We start from the raw sequence: 20,539 nt of genomic DNA on the forward strand, positions 1-20,539 counted from the left end.
CCACAGCTTCTCCTGAAGACAGGCAGGATGATTTCACTTTACATGACATTTAATATTGCTCATGGAGGAATCAGTTCCCAAGACCTGACAGGACTGGAGGTGGCAGTGGTCATCCAAGGAGAACACCGGTGACTCTCCCAACTTCATTCCCCAGTCAAAGAGGACAGTTTTGGTTTGCCATTGGTGAGTTTATTACATGATTAAAGTTCAAATAAAAAAATAATAACCAAAATCTTGGCAGGGAGGCTAGAGCCAGAATCTGGGAGTGCTGCTTCCCTGTCCCCAGCCTCCCTGACCAAGCCCAGCTCCATTAACTCAGCTTGACTCGATCAAGTTCCTCATCAAGACTTGCATCTGTGCTCTGTACATCTCTGCTGCTCCTGCTGGAGACTGAGTCCTGGGCTCCTGGCACCGGGGCTTTGGTGAGGGCCCCATACACACCCATGGCCTGAGGAGAGGGACAGAGAGAGAGCCATGATGACACATGGCAGAAGGCATAGCCCAACCCACCAACGGCTCAAAGGAAGAAGGTAGAGCCAGGACCAGTAAGCTTGTTTTTCCTTTCTCTCTCTCAAGCCTCAGTCTTAAAAGCTTTGGAGTCGGTTCTAGGAATGTTACAAACTACCAGAGCAGGGTCACCCTCAAAATACTAATAAAGGCATCTGCAAAAAAAAAAAAAAAAAGAAAGAAAGATGTCTCAAGAGGTTCCCTATTGCTAGGGATGAGTGGGGGTGTCTCATTCAGGGGATGAAGAGAGGTGTAGGTCTCAGGGCACTCTAGAGGACTCGATTGGGAAAGTGATGGTGGTGGTGGTAGCGTCTCAGTCTCTGGCACTGGTGCTCTATGCTGGGTCCTCAGGGCGCTCTAACCTGAGCCACCATACTGGTGACGTCGCCAGGGTTGGAGGGCAGCAGGATAGTGTTGGAGTCCTTGGCCAGTTTAGAGAATGCGCTGACATACTGCTCAGCCACAGTCAGTGAGGCTGCTGCATCTCCATTCTGTGGCCACAGGGAAGATAAAAATCAGAGATCACAGACTTGGATGGGGGGTCGGGGTGGGGGTGGGGGAGGAAAGGAAGTGGAGAGAAATCAGGTTCCTAGAAAGAGGATATGCAGATCACAATACAAGAGATCATGTAATGTGGCTCAATGGAACCAAAAAGGCAGGAATCTCTCCCAAGTGTTGATAAGAGAACCTCTTCTACTGCCAATTCCTGATCCCCAATCCCACCTAGGGGGTCTCTCACATGTTGTGTCAGAGCTGCAGCCAGGACGCGAATAGCTTCAGCTTTAGCCTTGGCCTTGGCCAGAACTGCACTGGCCTCTCCTGGAAGAAAAGAGACAGAGCTTGACCTATGAGGTCAGGGTACCCCAAAGCTCCTGTCCCAGTACCAAGCCTCAAAGACCCATACCCTGTTCATCCCTCAGCCTCTACCCTCTGCTGACCTGCTGCCTGATTTATTTGTTCAGCCTTTTCTGCCTCAGAGGCCAGGATCTGTGCCTGCTTCTTCCCCTCTGCCACGTTGATGGCCGACTCTCGAGTCCCCTCAGACTCTAGAACTGTGGCCCGTTTCCGCCGCTCTGCCTCCACCTAGAAGCCCCCAGCAAGCCCCATCAACAAGAAACCAGAGTAAAAGTAAACTCTTACACAGACCTGCAATTGTACCCATCACAACAGGGAAGGGAGTCCAGGTCCCTATGCAACTGGAGCATCCTGAAGTACTCTTCCCCATCCCTCTCTGGCCCCCACCTGCATCTGCATGGACTCTTTCACCCGGGGTGGTACATGGATATCCTTGATCTCATAACGGAGGCAGCGGATGCCCCAGCAGTCTGCAGCCTGGTTGATAGCATCCACGATGTTGGCATTCAGGGACTCCCGCTCCTGGAGGAAGAGAGGTGTAAGCTCCATGGCCTCAACCCAACCTTCAGGCGGCTAAACCGAGAAGGTCCCGGAACTGATCCCCAGAAAGGACTGAGAGTGCCAGGTATGTGTCTTCAAACCCTAACTCTGGCTCAGATCCCCTTACCCGGAAGACTTTGTCCAGAGAGAGTTTGCCGAGCTCTGATCTCATGGTTGTCTGAGCTAGCTGGGTGACAGCATACTCAGGGTCCTCCACACCATAGCTTGCCTGAAAGGGGCATGGATAGTGTCAGTAGCTTGCGTGCAGGATTTCAGTGAGGAGAGCAATTCAGGAGCTGAATAAAGCAGAGGGCAGATACCTTGTAAGGGTCCATGATGCGCAGGTAAAGGACTCCATCGATTTGCAGAGTTACATTGTCTGTAGGTGCAGGAGCAGGAGAGAAAGGAGGTCAGGCCTCCAGGTCCCAGTCAGCTCTTTCTCCTGCCACCACATCCTAATGGCCTCAGAGCACCCATGTCACCCCGCACCCCTCACCAAGAGTCACGGCAGACTGCTCAGGCACGTTGATGACAATTTCCTTGAGACTCTGCACATATCGGATCCGGTCTAACACAGGGATGAGGATATTCAAGCCCTGGGAAGAGGAGTCACAGGTCTTCAGAAGGATGGGGGGCTGTAGGGTTGAGATCGAAGCTAGGCCTGGAGTGGGTAGGGAGTCAACATAGATTCTGCCCAGAAAAACAGAAGGCTTGGGGTGTCACTGGTACGTAAGCATGTAAGGATAAGAATGTAAGGCTGGATCTCTGAATGGAAGGGACAGTCAAGGAGATAGGAGCCAGCAGAGTAGCCTTTTCCATGCAGACAGGTGGAGCTGAGAGGATTAATATAAGAGATTCCTAACGTGGGGCCTGTGGGATGCTAGGGCAATGGGAAAAGGTGGTAAGATGGGTATGACCGTCAGCAGTCTGGGCCCTGCCAGGTCTGGCCTGGGGTGTCAGAAGCCAAAGGTGAAGGCAGGCCCCAACGAGGTCTCACCCCATTCCCCCATGTCGTGAGGGAATTGGGATTCAGGCTGGCCCGGGGTGGGCAGAAGAGGTTCTCACAGGCTCCAGGATGCGGTGGAATCGGCCCATTCGCTCCACCACCCAAGCCTCCTGCTGCGGCACAAACAGCACCACGGTGTTTCGGGGCAATCCAGAGGAGGCGCGGCGCGCAGCGCGGCCAGAAGCCTGCACGGAGCCCTAAAGGGAAGACGAGGAGTAGCAGAGACCCAGTCGGCCGGGCACCCCGCCCCTCTCGGTGCCTGTCCCGGAGGCATGTCCTTAAACCGCGACCCTAAAGGGTTTTCGGAAAGGAACTCAGGCGAGTACCATAACCTCCGATCCCAGTTCTCTCCCCACACTTAGAATCTGGCCCCTTCCCAGTTGAAGACCCAGGTGATCTCTGGCCCGACCCTTAGAGAAGGATGCCTTGCACTCACCCTCAGCAAAAGGGCCCCAGACCCCCGCACCGCGCGCGCCAGCATTTCCCACTGCCACAGCGGCCTCCGGAACCAACGAGATGCGAAGCAGAGCGGTCGCTCTAGATGCCCGGACCTGAGCCTTTCCCCCCGTATTTCCACTCCCCCGGATGTACTTCCGGCCTTCCCTTCCCCCTTCCACACTCAGCCAATCAGCGTTACTCGGCAGAAGCGTGCATCAAGTTGCTCGCTGGGAGACGCAGACCTTCTAGAGAGGGCTCAAGGCTGGAGCTTATTCTTGTTCTCGCTGCTCAAGCCCAAGATCCCGAACACGGTGACCAAATGGAGGCTACTTTTCGCGTGCAGGTGGCCCAGAAAAGCTTCCCACAGAATTCTTTATCCCCACTGGAGACTCAGTTTACCCTTCTGAGCGTATAATCGCCCCCATCTTTCACCATAGCGACGAGCGATTGGAGCTGACTCATTGCCGTGGTTGCCATAGTGACATTCTCTGGTAGTCCTGCTGTGCTGTACCCAGCCCTCCCACTGGGGACTGACCCCATTCCCGTTACCATGGTGACTGGGCCTAACATTGCCCGGTGATTGGACTGAGGTTTCCCCCTCCCCTCTTTTCCCAAGGCATCATAGCTTTTTCTTCCTCTACCCCGTCAGGGTCTGTCAGGCCAGGTTCCCTCGCATACAGAGTCCAGCACACAGCCCCAACATTCAGCCTTCTCTGGAGCATGTCACCCTGCACACATCTCCGATGCTCTGTCACATCCATTAGGAGACTTGCACAGTCACCCTCATTTTACATATCAGAGCACTGAAGCTCAGAGGAGCTAAAATCATCAACAGAACCAGTGTAAGAATCCAGATCCGCATTCAGAGTTCAGCTTTTACAGCAGAACCTTCCCTACCACACCACCCCATTATGTGAAAGGGGCAAGACCAGACCCTAAGAATCATGGGGGCCTCCCCTAAGACTTCCCTGCCTCAGGCCTCTTTCCTGGGGAAAGGGCAGAGTCCCAGCTCTAGTTAGGCTCTCCATCCCCATTCCCATGCTCTCCCGAACAGAAAAAGTAAGGCTTAGTTCAAGTTTCAAACAAGAATTTATTCTTTCTTTCCTTCTTTTTTTTTAAAAAAAGTACCAGGTACAATTTTTTCCTGTTTTTTTTTTTTTTTTTCAAGTTTTAGCAAATGCTTGTTCCCCTCAGCCCAGCCCCAGGTATCAGGGCTAAGGCTGGGTCAGAGTCTAGAGTGGGGAATGGGGTAGTTGATAACTACATGACTGAGTTTGAGGGGTGCCCCTCACCCCAACTGAGGTAGGTGGGTCAGAGTCTGGCCAGGTGAGAGGAGGCACCCCAGTCCTTGGCCCTGACTCTGTCCCCTGAACACCTTCCTCAGTCAGGACCCCAAAGCAAGGAGACACAGGCAGAAGGAGAGAGACAACCAGAGTCTGAAGTCCTAGATGAGGGGTGGTTGACCCCTGTGTGTGTGGGTGTGCCTGCACGCATGCTCTCTCTCTCACACACATACACGTACACAGACACACGCACACACAGACACACACACACACAAGTTGGCCTTCAGAAAGAGGTGAGAGGGTCGGGGAAGTGAAAGGAATAAGGAAGGACAGGGGAAGCTGAGTCTTTGGCTGGTGACTCAGTCCTTCCGGGATACTTCTCGGCTCTCAGCTGAGGGAGAGCAGTTCTCCTACAGCCCCCATATCAGCCTCTTCAACTCCTGAGGTTGGAGCAATATCTGAGAGTGGGAAAGGAGGAGGGGCAATGCCAATTATCAGGTTTGGGACGTTACCAAGGCAATCCAATTTGAATAAATTATAAATTAAAATAAATAAAATAATAAGTGGCCCCTGCCCAGGACAGGGAGGCAACGCTGGCATGACTTGCCTGGGAACTTAGGACAACCTCAGGGTAGCTCCAGTTCCTCCCCACTACCGCAGCTGGCCTGGGAAATCCAAGGGAGGGGGCAGGCACGTGGAGTACCCAGAGTAGGGCAGAGTGTGGTAAGATCAGAAGCTTTAAACACCCAAATAATCAGTTTGGGCATGAGTGTGGTGAGGGCTTTAATTCAAGCCTGAAGGGTCTCTTGCACCTCTCCACGTGTTTGCTCTGCCCAGGATGGAGCAGGATGGGCAGGTCCTTGGCCCACATGGGTTCAGGACACTGACAATCAGGGCAAAGGTGAATAACGTGGATTGTGAGGGGCCTCAGTCACAGCCTGCAGTTCGTAGGGGAGCCCTGTGTCCAGTTCCAGGCTCCGGCGGGAAAAAAGCAGGCGGATGTCTCCATGCAGGCTTAAGCGGCCTGAGCGGGAGCTCCGGAACCTGGGGGAGGACAGGGTGATCAGAGTAAGACCCCAGACTGTAGACAAGCAAGGAGAGATGCTATTCAGGGAGGACATGCCTGGGTTGTGGAAAGGATACCCAGGGCCCTGTCCTCACCTGAGGTGCAACAAGTAGCAGAGGAGGCGGCGGGTGGGGCTAGCATTTCCCTCCTCACCCACAGGCACCAAAAAGAGGCGATGACGCAGGAAGGTCATGTGGGCAGCAGGCATGTCCGAGAAGTCAAAGGTCACGAGGAACATCTTCACCACAGTCTGGTTGGGGTTAAATAAGGTCTGGGGACAGGAAGGGCAAGGTTGGTAGGGTCTAGGGGATGTTTTCCTGTCCCCACTCCCACTCCCCCTCAGGGAAAACTCACCACTTGGATGGTGCCCACCTTGGGCACGCTGTAACCCTTCCTCCCCAGGGGGTTCAGGTCCACGACGCCCTGGGAAGGTCACGGAGCCATCAGCCAAGGTAGGGTCTGGGAGATCCCTGAACACTCATCCATCTCCACAACCTCTCATTCTGGGACCTGGCCCCTCCCGTAGACTAGAGTTCTCCCCACCTGGCTCTGACTCTTAGGCGAGAACATCTAGAGAATACTACCAGAGCAGTTCTCCTGGGTTCCCTTACTCTGCTGGTCTCCGCCCAGGATGCCCTTCCCAATAAAGTCTTTTGCTTTGTCACTTAAAAAAAAAAAAAGAATACCCCCTGCCCCCAACCCCTCATGCCCCTCATGAGCTAACTTTGGGTTGAGGTCAGGTCATACCAGGAAGGGAGCCGGGGCATTTTGCTCAGAAACATCAAAGAAGGTGACAGTGACAGGCAGCGTGACATGCTGAGGGCAGTAGGATCCACTAGCTCCAATCTCTGCTGTGAAGCCCTCAATGTGGCCAGATGGTGCAAAGCGTCCTCGCAGCAATGATTCCTGGGGATGGGGTGGGAAAACATATTGTGAGACAGATGCTAGCTGTTTTCCTTACCCATCCAAGCCACACACACCACCATCCCTTCCCGCAAGATCCACCAATCAAGGAACCCAAGGGGAACTACCTCAAAGTTGCCCAACAGGGTACGGCTGACGGCGGGGGTAGGAACAGGGGAGGCACTGGCGGGGCTCAGCAGGCCTGGCCCCTTCCGGAGGCTTCGAAGGGAGCTCCTGGTAGGGGAGGGGACACACAAGTGGGTTGGCTTGAGGTATTCTGCTACGCTTGCTACTGTCCTTGGGCCCCACCATTAGCTACTACCTAGGGCTCCTTCCCTGAGGTCCCCCACCCTGAGGTTGGAAAAAGAATTACAGACATCCGCCCCATTTTCAGGGAGGGGCAGAGAGAGAAGCTGGTCACTTACAGCTTCAGGCGACAGGCACCTTTCAGCCTCCGCCCCATGGGACTGCAGTCTGTTGGGTCCTATGGAGAGGAAAGATTAGGGAAAGAGATTGGGTGGAGGCCAGCTATGTTTGGAGCAGGGGCTCATCACAAGCTCTCATAGGAACATCCTCCCAAGCCCATCACCTTTCCCCACACAGATGTCCACTTAAGAGCAGACCACTTCCTCTCCTGGCTTACCAGCACAGGCTCCTTGGGCCCAGGCAGCAGGTGGCTCCAGAAGGGTGTGGCTTTGGCATCAGAACTGATGGCAGCAGGAGGGTGGCCCAGGGTTCCCCGGCGCCTCCGAGGGGCTGGCCCCTCATCCTCAGAGCTGACATCCGGGGCTTCTCCAGCTGGAAGCAGCCTTCGCTTGGTGGGACAGGGGCCTGGAGGTCCAGGGCCAGGGGGTGTGTGCTCGGGGCTGTGCCCATTGGCAGTGCCAGGGGACTCCCTAGGCCAGGGGCTGCCCCCATTGCCCACCCCAGCCACTAGGCTCTTACCCCCTATTTGTGCAAGACTGTGCAAATCAGTGTCAAGTGTGTGCAGCTGGCCCGGAGGGGCTGGCCCTGGGGACTCCCCCAGGGACCCCTGTCCCCCAGGATCTGGGGAAGCCCAGTCTCTGGTGTGCAAAGTACTGCAGGAAGCATTTGATGGGGGCCAGGGGGGACTCCGGGCCCCTGAAGTCCAAGGTGAGGTGGAGCTACCTCCCTGTTCCACAACACAGAGGCCATGATGGCAGAAATGTTGGCTGGCCACGCCCAGTCCCAGCCCCAGTCCCTCTGGGCCCCATAGCCCCAGAGTAGGTGGTTCTTCAGGGGGTAGTCCCTCTCTGGCCCCCAGCCCAGGGCCTCTCTTCAGCTCCCGGGGACCCTCAGTGGGTGGGGCTGGCCGTTTCAGGGCCCTATGAGGCTCGGAGGCACCAGCTGGAGGGGAAAAGATGGATACCTGGTAGACCCCGGGGGATGTTGCCCCCCCTGCCGGGCTGTAGCCCATGAGCAGGCCACCCTGGAGGGCCCCCTGCCTGACTGCAGGCTGTGAAGGGCCAGCCTCTGGCTCTGAGGATGGAGACGGCTCCGCCTGCACGTGGCGCATGAAGCCCCCCCTTAGGTCAGGGGGGACCCCCCCCAGAGCCTTTATGCTGGGCCTGGGCTGGGGGGCCTGGGGACATCTGTGCAAGAGAAGAGAAGAAAAGATGGTCAGGGCAGTCAGTGAATCATCTCCCTCCCAGGTGAATTTCAGATCCTCCCCTGGACTGAGGAGGTGAGCTTGTGAGGTTCCTGGGGGCGAAGGTTTCCCAATCTAATACCTCCAGATGGACTAATGGAATATAAAGGCCACTCTCAGAACTTCCGAGAAGGTGACACATTTAGCTCAGGTTTCTAACGGTACCTGCTTCCCCTCCCTCTCCCTGGCACTCACCCCGATGAAGAGGCCTTAAGCCTAGCTGTGTGTTCCCTCTTCCTGACTGATGCCTTGCTCTCCTAGCTTGCAGTCTGGTCCATGCCTGCTGCACTGGCGAGGTGACTGCCACCATTCCGTGCAGCTCCTAGGCTCAGCTGGACCCTGAGGAGAGAAAAACAGACATAAGCCAGGATCTCTGGAGCCAGCAGTAAGGCTGCTCTCCAACTGTCAGCTAATAGAGTATACCCCAGGACGTCCTCCTCCAGTACGAGAAGCCCTTCAGAAACATAAGGGGCGGTCTTGGGATCCAGGGCCCAGAGAGCAGAACTGGGCTATACAAGGAGTCACAGAGAGGCAGGTCTTAGCTCATTGTAATAAGGATGTGACAAGTAAGTTGAGGCAGGATTACTACTTATCAGGGCCACCAGCTGGGGGACTCCTGCCCTGAATGAGAGGGGGAATGAGATACCCCAAGATCCAAGAGACCATGCCAACTGAGAGGTGGCCAAAGCAAGAATTCAACTCTCCTAGTCAAGGCCACTGAGTTGCACAACTCCTTCCCACATACCTATCTCTAAAGGGACAAGTGCCACCCCATAACCCTAAGGGCAGAGGTCTTACAGAAACTTACATCCCCATCAGTGCTCCTTAGAAGTACAAACCTCAGGTCAGCTCAAAGTGGGCCCTTCAGCATTAAACTCCCAATTGCCCCCAGCAGTCTGTCCCTTTAACAGGAAGCAACAAATCTAACCAAAAACAAGTCTAGAGGGGGTGGGGTGGGGGAGGAAGCACTGCTAGAAGGCACTTTCCAGGGCCTACCCCTCCTCCTACCTAGGCCCTGCAAACTAGTGATAAGACAGTGACAGTCAGAGAGCTGGAGTACCTCGCCACGCCTCCCCAACACATCCAACACCCAAAAACCAAAACCACTGCTTTTCTGTCAGGGTACAAGATGGTCTTCACTGACTAGTCCACCCTCAGGAGTCCATATTGGGTGAGGGGATGTCCAGTTGAAGGCCATCTTCCTTCATGGGAGAAAACGTTGCCCCCCAGGATCAAGCTTATCCTTTGGTCAGTAGCCTGTGCTGCCTGCTATCCACAAAACCCTTTCTCATTCAAGGAATGTTCCCTTATGCCTATCGGAGTCTTAACCTTCCTTGGCTAGGCCAAATGCCATCCTCTCCATAAAGCCTACTCCGGCCACCCTGGACCATAAATGTCTGTCTCTTCTGAGACCTCTCCTATAGCAGTGCCACTATCTCCTGTAACCCAGCGACAGTTTTGCTTGCTCCTGTGGGTAAGACATCTTGTAGACTGACCATAGGGTTCTTGAGGATAGGTTTGTACTTCACTCCTCTGCCCAACTCCAAGCACAGGGGTAAGCACATAGCAGGGCTCAAAAAAGTAAAATGCAAGTCCCAGAGATCTGGGCAGCAGTCCTGACAGTGCGGAGAAAAACTCCCAGAATATGAGAGAAGCAGGGAGATTAATTGTTTAGGGAGAATCAGCAACAACAAAGATGGGGGTGGGACGCAGGGAGAAAGGGGAGCTTTGCATCCAGGGACTGAAAAACTCTCCTACCCCAACTTCCCATCACTGCACTATCCTACACTATCCTATTTCACCAAGTTCTCATTAGAACTGGAAGCCCTAAGAAAATTCTGGTTCCCTGTGGTGGGTGGGGCGTCTGGAAAGGGCAGAACGCCAATGGCAGCATTGTCAGAGGGTACGACCTGTACTCATCTCTTCCCTCCTTTCCTCTACCCATGCTATACAGATTCAGGAAGGGCTTTTTCCTTAGCACTCCCACCCCTAAGTTATCCCATCATCCCAGCTGACCTCTTGATCCCTTGCCCTAGGGAAGCCAGGTGATGACATGATGCCCTACTTGACCCCAGCATGGCTGGCATCTGCTCATTACCCCAGAGCCCTCTCAGTCCCTGCCCTGTCAATGAAAATCTCTGAGACTCACTTTCCTGCCACCCAGCCAGTCTGGCTCTAGACCATGGCTTCAAGCTGACTCATGGGGCAGGACTTGGTGGGGGAGGGGCAGGGTAGGCCAAATCTCACTCTGTGCAGGAGGTGGGCAGCAGCTGGCGTCAAACAGCTGTGCCAGGCTGTGGCTGGCAAGGACTACAGCTCCCAACATGCCAAGGGAGCAAGGCCAGCAAAAACAACAAGTCCCAGAATACCACGGGGTCTGTACCCTCAGACACCTGCTAGGCCTGGGAGGTGGGGTAGGTGGGTGTTGAGCTGCCAGGCTCACTCTCCCCTTCAGTATTAAAGATATCCATTTCTACCCTGATCAAGGAAGGTGGCAGGAAGGAGAATTCCTCTCCATGTGCTTTTCACCTTCACGCCGTTCAGAAGGAACTGCTGCCAGCTGCTCTACATTTTGTCCCTACACACGTCTACACTAGCTACGGGGGCTGTTCCCATGGACCACTACTGTGGGTAGGAAGGTTAACCTCTGCCCTCTCACCAACCCCTTGCCTCTCTGTGGCCTAGAGCCCTCCACCCTCCGTGGAAAGGAAGCAAATCTTAGCACCTCCTCCAAAATGAGCCCAGTAGACTCACCCCAGCACCCCGGCTCCAGGACTCCTTATTCTGACCGATCCCCCAACCCCTGCTTAGCCTCCCAGATCCTTTCTCTCCCCTCTCCTCCCCAGAGCCTGGGACAGGCCCCATTCCCTACCGGGGCTTCGGAGATTTGCTATTTCCCCCTAGCACAAACTCACCCCGTTCCCAGACTGGCTCCGCCGCGGCGCCGCTGCTCCAGGCCCTTCCGTCCCGTCCCGGTCCCTCCCCTCGAATGCCCGACCCTCCCCACCACGGGCCCCCAACCCAGACAAAGGGTGGCTCAGCCTGAGCCTTGCTCTGCTAGGCTCTTCTCTGTTCAGCTTCGTGTGCAACACTAGCGGGCCCTGGCGCCCGCAGCCCCCAAGCCGCTGCCTCGCCCCTCCCCGCGACTGTCCCTCCCCGTGGGCGCCCGGGCTCCGCACTGCCGACTCCGCTGCCCCTCTGACTCACAGGCCATTTCCTACCAGCTGATGGGGCAGCCCGCCCCGCCCAGCGCCCCCACTCCCCCACCGCTGCAGCCGCAGCCGCCACGCCCCCCTCAAACTCCGCCCGCCATGGGCAGCGACCATGCTCATTGGCCTAAAGGAGGCCAGCCTCCCCACGACCTCAAGCGTGAGGCACGCCCCCTCCAAGAGACGCAAGCCCATTGGTCCACAAGGGGGGGGACGGCCTACATAGGGTCGCTCCGCCCATCTCCTTAACCCCTCAGCTGCCGGAGTCCAAAGCAGCTCTCAGCCCTGCCTTTTAACCCTTTGAAAGACATAGGCCTCCCACTTTTCACCCCTCCCTTCCTCTTCAGAGGCAGGTCAGTAGGACGACCTAGGGCGTCCACAGACAAAGTTCGACAATCCCCAAAGTCAGCTTGCTCTTCCAACACCAGATCCCAAATATCCCCACTCCCGTTCATCTCTCCGTGCCTTGCAAACCAGAGGTCCAGAGACCAGAGGGCTGTTGAATCCCAGGAAGCTTCCTTCGTGCCAGGGCAGATGAAAAGGTCTTGAAGTGGGATCTCATCTCCTTCCACTGAGAAATAGTATTGTTCCTCTCTTACTCTATATTGATGTTCTTTTGCCTTCATTAGAGGGGCCCCAAGGGCTCCTGAGATAGGGATACCTTTTAATTCAGGAACCTAGACATCATTCTTTGTGCCTCTAAACTTCCATTCTGAGATCAGGCTGCTTCAGCCCTTCTGCACTCTTTCTATTCATCAGCCCCTGTTCAAGGAGGCAGAGCACCCAGGGGAAGAAGTGGGATAGGAAGGCTTCTGCCCAGAGTAGGGAGAAATATGCCCAGCTCTTCTGACAGAGCTCACCCCCATGACTCACAGCTCCCTCGAAACTCCCTCCCCTCCCCCTGAGTCACTGGGCCCCAAGCCCAGCCCAGACCCAACCAAATTAAGTGGCAGCAGAACCAGCGTTCCTAATTCTTATTCTCTTATCCTTTAAATGACCAGGATGGAAATCTTTGCAAGGATTAGACATTAAAAGACACTTTTTAGAGGGACTGATCTACGGGCAAGCTAAGAAAATAAACAGTCCTGCCTACCTTTTCCTCTGCACTTGTGAAGTCAGACAGTTTGGAGCTTAAGAGGTTTCTAAGACTCAGGTCTTCCACAAAACAAGAGGCAAACACCAGAGCCAAAAGAGGAAAGACTCAAACTGAGACCCTAGAGAATTAGCATCAGCCAGGGCAGGCTCCCTGGCTGTGCCTCCAGAAGAGTGGGAGTGCATTCTTTTATAGTTCAGAAGTCACAGAAGCCCCAAGGTCCTTGTTTCTACCTTGCTTGTAGTGGTGGGCCCTAAGGGCCCTGAGGTTGTCACTGGACAGTAAAATGAGGCTCTCCTCCCCTACTTCCTCCCTGTGCCCTAGACTTAGGAAGGACAACCAAGTAACAGTTCCTCTAGCATCCTTTCTCCTTACCTCAGACCAGGGGAAAAACGCTGAAAAAGAACCCAGTTGCCGTGGACTGACTTCCTTGCTGGTTCCCTAATGCTAAGGAACGGGATTTAGGAAGTTTTCAGTACCCTGAACAAAATTGCAGAGTACCAATGTAAAAGCCCACTTACCTTAGTAAAAGCTTACTGGGAAGACAGGTAGACACAGAACACTGTAGAAAAGGAGTAATTCCTTGGTTACCCCACCTTGTTCTATCTAACTGCCACTACCATAGGCCCAGGCCTTAGTTATTTGCAAAAGTCAGGGGGCAGTAGTTCAGGGGGAAGGATCAAAGATGTTCTAGGCCTCAGTGTGTACCGGTACAATCAAGAGGCTTTACCTAGCTGCCCTAAATTCTTACCCTGCTTTATTTTTTTCATAACAGTTATCACCAGCTGACACTTCTCCCTCTTTCCCCTTCCCCCTCCCTCTCCCCCCCTTTCTCTCCCTTCCCTGCCACACACACATTTACTTCTCCCCCTATTAGAATGGAAGCTCCATGAGAACAGCAACTTTGTCCATTTTGTTCATGCTGGTATTCCCAGAATCAGCATCAGTGCCTGGCACATAATAGGTGCTCAATAAACACTGGCTGAAAGAAACAATGAGCTCTGGGCTGAGTAAAGAGCAATCAGAAGACCAGGATCCTAACACCTGCTCTTTCACTGTGAGACCTGGAGAAAATCTCTGTCTCTTTATTTATTTCCAAATCTGTAAAATGAGCATTTGTATAGACAATGACCATTGAGGGCCTCTACAATTCGGACCTCATACTGCTATAATTCTAATGGCTGCTGTTCACTCATATCCATTTTCAGAGGATGGGTCCAAGCATCTGAATGCCCTGCTGCTTGTACCGAAGCAGAAAGTCTATATACTCCAGCCTTTGCACAGCAAACTGATGCCCTTTCTCTTCACGCTCCACCCACTGACACAAATGCCTCAGTCTTGAGGAAGCTGGAGTGAGTCCGCCCTAAGCCCGCCTCTCAGAGAGACAGTCTGGGAAGCTGTGTTGCCATAGCAATCAGCTCCTCCTCAAAGGTTTCAGCCTGCCCTCCTTTACCCCACCCTACCCCACGGCTTTGTCTGGCTTCAGCACCCCCTCCCTCCCCAGCCAGTCTCTCAGCCAGAGGAGACTGGCTTGGGGCCCCTTTCAGCAACACTGTCACACTCATTCAGCCACTGTGTGGAAAACAGGGCTTTCTCACCCTCTCCCAGCCTGCCCAGGGGCAAAAAGAACTCTGGCACTACATCAAGTCCCCTCAGGGAACCAGAGGAGCTGCCACAAGGACTAGGCCCTAGTCTCAGTTCTGATAGCTTCCAAGCCAGGAGGGCGGGGAGCCATTCCCTCTCCCTCCCCCAGCAGAGACTGGAACCTCACATCCCTTCCCAAGTTCAGCCGACAATAGTGGCCCACCTCTCAAAACATGCCTCATAGACCTTCAGTACTTCTCACCATTTCCCCTTCCCAAAGAAGCCCAGAATTTTTGAGGGGCCTAGGGTTCCCTACCCAGGAGAAGGAAAAGTGTGGGGAAATCAGTTTGTGGCAAGTGGTAAAAAGGTGTCTACCATTCACTTGGGGGGCTGTCGGGAGAGACCTCTGCAGTAGTGAGGGAGAGGTCTGGGCCTTGCTGCTGGTTACTTAGGTCTCTGGCCACGGAGTTCGAAGTCTGGGGCAGGGCACAGCTCCTAGACAGGCAAGGACCAGGCCAGGCCCCAGGGTGAGGAAGGAAGTGGGAAATGAGCACACCCAGAGCATAAGGGCAGGGCAAAGTGGGGGAGGAGGGGGAAGACAGGGACCAAGGCAAGCTTCTAGGAGGAACAGGAACTAGAGTGGGGGGTTAACAGGAACCGAAGCAGGGGAAGGGTCCCCAGGGACACCAGCTAAGGGGAAAAAACCTGTCTCAGCCAGACAGATCCAAAGCCGACTGAGTCACACAAGCCCTAGTGGCAAGTGGGGCCTGGATCCTCTCTAAGAGTGCTCAGGCCTGAAGGTGGAGTTAGGAGCTGAGGAGCCAGGAACACTACAGACTGGCTTCTTCACCCCACTAATTCCATCACCCTCATTCCTGAAACACAGTACACAAACATCTTCCCGGAGTCTCTACAATGCCCCCAGACTTTCTCAAAGCACTAGGGGTTCTTCCCTCCCCAGATGGGACCTGCTACCCCTTCCCCTCACTCAGTGCCCACAGCCCCATCCCTTCTTCCTCCACACAGTCCCTCCCACACTCCGGACCACCAGCCCTTCTCCATCACACGACACCCCCCCCTTTCCCTTAAAGCGCTTCAGATCCCCTCCCCCTCAAGTGTCGTCTGAACCCTCCACTTCAGATAGCGACCTGACCCCCTCACATTGTACTTCCCACCTCACAAAGCACTCCCGCTCCTCCCCCGCAAGGGCTACTGGAGAATGCACCTCCTAGCCCCTACACTGAGCCCCCAACTCCTCCCCCAACTGTTTCACTCCACCCCCACCCAGCATTTCTCTAGATCCTCTCCTTCCCTAACGTGATCCCCACCTCCTCATGTCTGCCCAAGCGCACCCCCGTCCTTGTCCCTTCTTCCACATGCACCCCGCCACACACCTGTAGTTCCGTGAGTCCCGTTGCACCTGGGGAGGTAATGCCTTGGGGCAGTTACACAGCAGCCCTAGCTGCAGCCTCGGCCTGCAAACCTCGCCCCTTTGGTCCGAGCCCCGCCCCCGCAACGACGGGACCCACCCTCCCCCTTGTCCCACCTCCCACCTTCCCCTGGCTCCTCCCCCCTCCCAGTTTCTTTAATCCTGGGGCTCCTCCCCTGTAATCCAGGTCCCGCCCCTCTATGGCCCCGCCCCTTCTCCTCTCGGCGTCTCCCCATTGAACCTCTGCTTGTCCCTCATCCCACCCCTGATCCCCGCCCCCTTTTGGTCTCTCCGCCTTTCACTAGGACCCGCCCCCTCGGATTCCAGGCTGGCAGAACCCGTGCCAGGCTCCCTTCCCGTGCTAGCCCCCTCCCATCTCGGGGCCTCTCCTCCCCCCGCCCCTTCTCCCGCTTGTCTCACCCCGGCGCTGGCTCTCCAGCCCGGAACCGCTGGCTCTGATTGGCTGCGGCGGCCCCAATGGATGGCGGAGGAGACAAAGTGATGGCTGCAGGTCGCCTGAGGTCCCACCCCGGCCACGTGCGGCTTCTGTGATGACAGGTCTAGAGGGGCGGGGCCTCGGCCCGCAGTGGGCGGCCTAGGCTGACCGGATCCGGCCAGAGGTGGGGAGCCAGAACCGGCGCCAAAGCGTCAGCCTGTGGGCGCCGAGCCTGGCTGGGGCCCTCCTAGGCTTTCGAGCTGGTGTGAGCTGCCTGCGAAACTTGAAGCTCTTAGTGAAGCCGTCTACGTTAGCGCGCGTATTTGCCCTAATGGGGGAGGTCTGTGGGGTTTGCAAAGTAGTGCCATGAGTCTCAGGAGTCTGTGAAAATGCGGGAATCTGATTGGCGGGGTCTCAAGATTGTGAGGATGACCAGTTTCTGCAGCCTACGCTTTGCGGGAGATTCTGAGTTCTGAGAGGCTGGCAGTACGAGTCAGATCTGTACCTGTGGAGGTAGGTCAGCAAGAAGTCTGTAAATTTATGAACCTAAGTGTTAATACGGAGTTATGGGAGCCTGCAATCGCCGGAGAAAAGAAGAGCCTTTGCTTTGTACAAGTGTCGATTGAACTATGTGACAGTTACATATATTCTGTAATTTAATTAGCTCTTGAATCTTCTCTACAACTACCCCCAGCCCCACGGGTTCCCGAGATACAGCAGGGGAAGTCGACGCTTTACGAGCTACCGGTAGATGGCAGCACAGGGCCCTTGCAGAACTGAGTGGCTCTGAGCCCAGTGCCTGGCGGGCTTCTCTCTGGAGCCGGCGGTATTGATGGCTGTGCGATGGACTGGACTTGTTAAAGTTTTCTCAAAGTCTCAGATTCTTTAGATCTAAGTCTAAGAAAAAAAAAAAAAAAAAAGACATGTTTTATGTAGTTTATTTGCAGCTTGTTCCTTTAGAGAAGGAGAGATTGTGTAAATGTTGTCTATGCACAGGGCTTACTCAAATAGCCTTCCTGCTTTTATAGATATAATCTTGGTGAAGAAACAAACTTTCCCTATTTTAGTTGAAACTGAGATGGTAGTTGGGGGTCACCGTTTCCTTTGAGATTAAATAAAATTGCATCTAGCCCTTTACCCCATATTCAGTGGGAAGTCAGTGCCATCCTGGAGCCTTCTGTGAACTCCAGGACTGGGGAGGACCTTGATTTCTCATGACCATTCTTGGCCTAGAGTCCCTGGCCCTTGCTGAATCTGTAATTCACTGGTGTTTCGCCTCCCACAGCTGATCTTTCTTTTTTTTTTCTAACCTAGACATGGAATTCTTTTTTCCCCCAAAACCTCTCATGGGAGGCATTTGTGAATGGCAGGCTTTACTGAAGCTTTGGAGGGTGATGTAAGGGGTAGAAAGATATCTACCCAAACAATTAAAATTGAATATTTGAACATCCCAGTTCCTTAAATATTCTTAAAAGTCCTTCATCCATCTCAGGATACATCTCAGGATATTTTTTTGACCCTCTCTCATATTCCCACCCACATCTCTCTATTCACAATGCTTTATTAAGCCAAACAAATTTTCCATACCCATCTCTTCTGGGAGTTTATATTTGCATATCAAAAGGCTCATTGTTATAGAAGACAAAACCCTTAAAGAAAACCTTAGTCTCTCTGACCCTAATCCTGAAGGGATATGTTCTTTTTTGGTAAGGAAAATAAATTAGCAGCTCATCGGAGCATTATTCACTGTTTTAAAACAAGTTACTTTAAGATCTGTGTGCCTCCTTTCCCAGAAGATAGGCCATATATTGTAATAACAAAAAAAAGAAACATTTAATACTTACAAATTGTTGAAAGACCTCTGTTTTGAGATAATGCTGATTTGCTTTTTATCTTTCTGTTAAAGAATTGTTTCTCAAGTGAATTAGGAGAGCTGTAAATGTGTGTCACTAAGGAGACCTCAGTTTTGCCTCAGGAGAGATTGTAAAAGATCTGAGGACAGCTGACATCTGCCCTGCTGCCCCTTTCCCCTTATTTGGTGGTAGAGGCCACTAGTCTGCAGGGCCCAGGCTGCAAGCATACTCTTTTGGAGTTTGCCTCCAAACTGCAGGAAACATCAATTTAGGATCCAAAATGGTTTGAACAATTAAAGATTCCTTTAGTGTTCCCTGGTACGCCCACTGCAAAGAAATGTTTGATTGTAGTAGCTGAAGAAATATGTCCAAAGAAAATAAAATTTTAACTATTCACCTTTTGGTGAGAACATTTGCTTGGAGAGTTGAGGACATTGGAAGCTTAAGGATAAACAAAAATTATTTTCTCCATTTATAAAAGGCAAAGGGATGATTTACCCTCTTCCTCTTTCTTAGAGTGTTTTCTTGGAGACATGGTAAATCTGAGTCCTTACTCTAGCCTTGGGGATAAAGATAAATCTCTCTAGGGATTAAGTCTAGTCTCCAGTTTTTACAGTATAGAGATATCTCCTAGGTTGTGGACCAATGATCTCTAGATATTTAAACAAGGGTCTCTTTGGAGATGTATAGGAGATTATTAAGAGGTGCAGCCTTTTGTCGCTTGAGGAGATATTGTTCTTTCTTCTGCTTTGCTGTATAAATTATGTGAGATTTTATTCTAATTTTTCAGGCTACCTTATGTTGCAGAAAAATGGAGAACAAGAGAATGGTCATGTCCCAGGTCTCAGGTGAGTTCCTGGGATGGGCCACCAAGTGAGGGTCCTTGGCTTTGCTCAGGAAAGAATTCAAGAGTGAGCCATGGTATCATCTCACACCGGTCAGAATGGCCATCATCAAAAAATCTAGAAACAATAAATGCTGGAGAGGGTGTGGAGAAAAGGGAACCCTCTTGCACTGTTGGTGGGAATGTAAATTGATACAGCCACTATGGAGAACAGTATGGAGGTTCCTTAAAAAACTAAAAATAGGGGCTTCCCTGGTGGTGCAGTGGTTGAGAATCCGCCTGCCAATGCAGGGGACACGGGTTCGAGCCCTGGTCCGAGAAGATCCCACATGCCGCGGAGCAACTGGACCCGTGAGCCACAACTGCTGAGCCTGCGCGTCTGGAGCCTGTGCTCCGCAACAAAAGAGGCCGCGATAGTGAGAAGCCCGCGCACCGCGATGAAGAGCGGCCCCCACTTGCCGCAACTAGAGAAAGCCCTCGCATAGAAACGGAGACCCAACACAGCCAAAAATAAATAAATAAATTAATTAATTAAAAAAAAAAAAGAAAAAGAAAACTAAAAATAGAACTACCATACGACCCAGCAACCCCACTACTGGGCATATACCCTGAGAAAACCATAATTCAAAAAGAGTCATGTACCACAATGTTCATCGCAGCTCTATTTACAATAGCCAGGACATGGAAGCAACCTAAGTGTCCATCAACAGATGAATGGATAAAGAAGATGTGGCACATATACACAATGGAATATTGCTCAGCCATAAAAAGGAACGAAACTGAGTTATTTGTAGTGAGGTGGATGGACCTAGAGACTGTCATACAGAGTGAAGTAAGTCAGAAAGAGAAAAACAAATACCGTATGCTAACACATATATATGGAATCTAAAAAAAGAAAAGAAAAGAAAAAAAAAATGGTCAGAAGAACCTAGGGGCAAGACGGGAATAAAGATGCAGACCTACTAGAGAATGGACTTGAGGATATGGGGAGGGGGAAGGGTAAGCTGGGGCAAAGTGAGAGTGGCATGGACATATATACACTACCAAACGTAAAATAGATAGCTAGTGGGAAGCAGCCGCATAGCAGAAGATCAGCTTGGTGCTTTGTGACCACCTAGAGGGGTGGGATAAGGAGGGTGGGAGGGAGGGAGATGCAAGAGGGAAGAGATATGGGGACATATGTATATGTATAACTGATTCACTTTGTTATAAAGCAGAAACTAACACACCATTGTAAAGCAATTATACTCTAATAAAGATGTTAAAAAGAAAAAAAAAAAGAGTGAGCCATGGAATTCCCTCGTGGTCCAGTGGTTAGGACTCCATGCTTCCAATGCGAGGGGCATGGGTTCGATCCCTGGTCAGGGAACTAAGGTCCCTCATACCACACTCGGCACAACCAAAAAAAAAAAAAAAAAAGAGTGAGCCATAGTAAAGTGAAAGTGGATTTATTTAGAGAGAATGTGGTCCCTCTCAGAAGGTGAGGGAGACCCAGGGCTGTGGGGGTGGTTAGTTTTTATGGGCCGGGTAATTTCATAAGCTAATGAGTGGGAGGATTATTCCAATTATTTGGGGAAAGAGGTGGGGATTTCCAGGAGTTGGGCCAGTGCCTACTTTATGGCCTTTTATGGTCAGCCTCAGAACTGTCATGGCTATTAAAAAAAAAAAAAAAAAAAAGGGACTTCCCTGGTGGGCTGTGGTTAAGAATCTGCCTGCCAATGCAGGGGACACGGGTTCGAGCCCTGGTCTGGGAAGATCCCACATGCCACGGAGCAACTAAGCCCGTGCGCCACAACTACTGAGCCTGCGCTCTAGAGCCTGCGA

At 52.7% G+C, this 20,539-nt stretch overlaps 2 protein-coding genes across 3 annotated transcripts; both read right to left on the minus strand.

The window, feature by feature from the left end:
- Nucleotides 1-167: 167 nt before the first annotated feature.
- Nucleotides 168-3,448, minus strand: STOML2 (stomatin like 2). The gene is made up of 10 exons (XM_059926478.1): nucleotides 3,345-3,448; nucleotides 2,968-3,105; nucleotides 2,399-2,498; nucleotides 2,223-2,281; nucleotides 2,030-2,131; nucleotides 1,750-1,884; nucleotides 1,446-1,590; nucleotides 1,247-1,326; nucleotides 870-998; nucleotides 168-448 (listed from the first exon to the last, which is right to left on the minus strand). Exons 1-10 carry the CDS (start codon nucleotides 3,387-3,389, stop codon nucleotides 311-313), a joined length of 1,071 nt encoding a protein of 356 aa, XP_059782461.1. The 5' UTR covers nucleotides 3,390-3,448; the 3' UTR covers nucleotides 168-310.
- Nucleotides 3,449-4,416: 968 nt separating this feature from the next.
- On the minus strand, nucleotides 4,417-15,641 carry ATOSB (atos homolog B). Of its 2 annotated transcripts, none has more exons than XM_059924991.1 (9): nucleotides 15,548-15,641; nucleotides 8,463-8,606; nucleotides 7,242-8,211; nucleotides 7,024-7,082; nucleotides 6,727-6,832; nucleotides 6,443-6,601; nucleotides 6,050-6,118; nucleotides 5,791-5,966; nucleotides 4,417-5,673 (listed from the first exon to the last, which is right to left on the minus strand). In XM_059924991.1, exons 3-9 carry the CDS (start codon nucleotides 8,133-8,135, stop codon nucleotides 5,520-5,522), a joined length of 1,617 nt encoding a protein of 538 aa, XP_059780974.1. In that variant the 5' UTR covers nucleotides 8,136-8,211; nucleotides 8,463-8,606; nucleotides 15,548-15,641; the 3' UTR covers nucleotides 4,417-5,519. The 2 variants fall into 2 exon arrangements, with proteins under 2 accessions (XP_059780974.1, XP_059780975.1); XM_059924992.1 differs by lacking the exon at nucleotides 15,548-15,641 and adding an exon at nucleotides 11,183-11,253.
- Nucleotides 15,642-20,539: the final 4,898 nt, after the last annotated feature.

This window comes from Balaenoptera ricei, chromosome 6, assembly GCF_028023285.1.
Source record: "Balaenoptera ricei isolate mBalRic1 chromosome 6, mBalRic1.hap2, whole genome shotgun sequence".
Taxonomy (NCBI): Eukaryota; Metazoa; Chordata; class Mammalia; order Artiodactyla; family Balaenopteridae; genus Balaenoptera; species Balaenoptera ricei.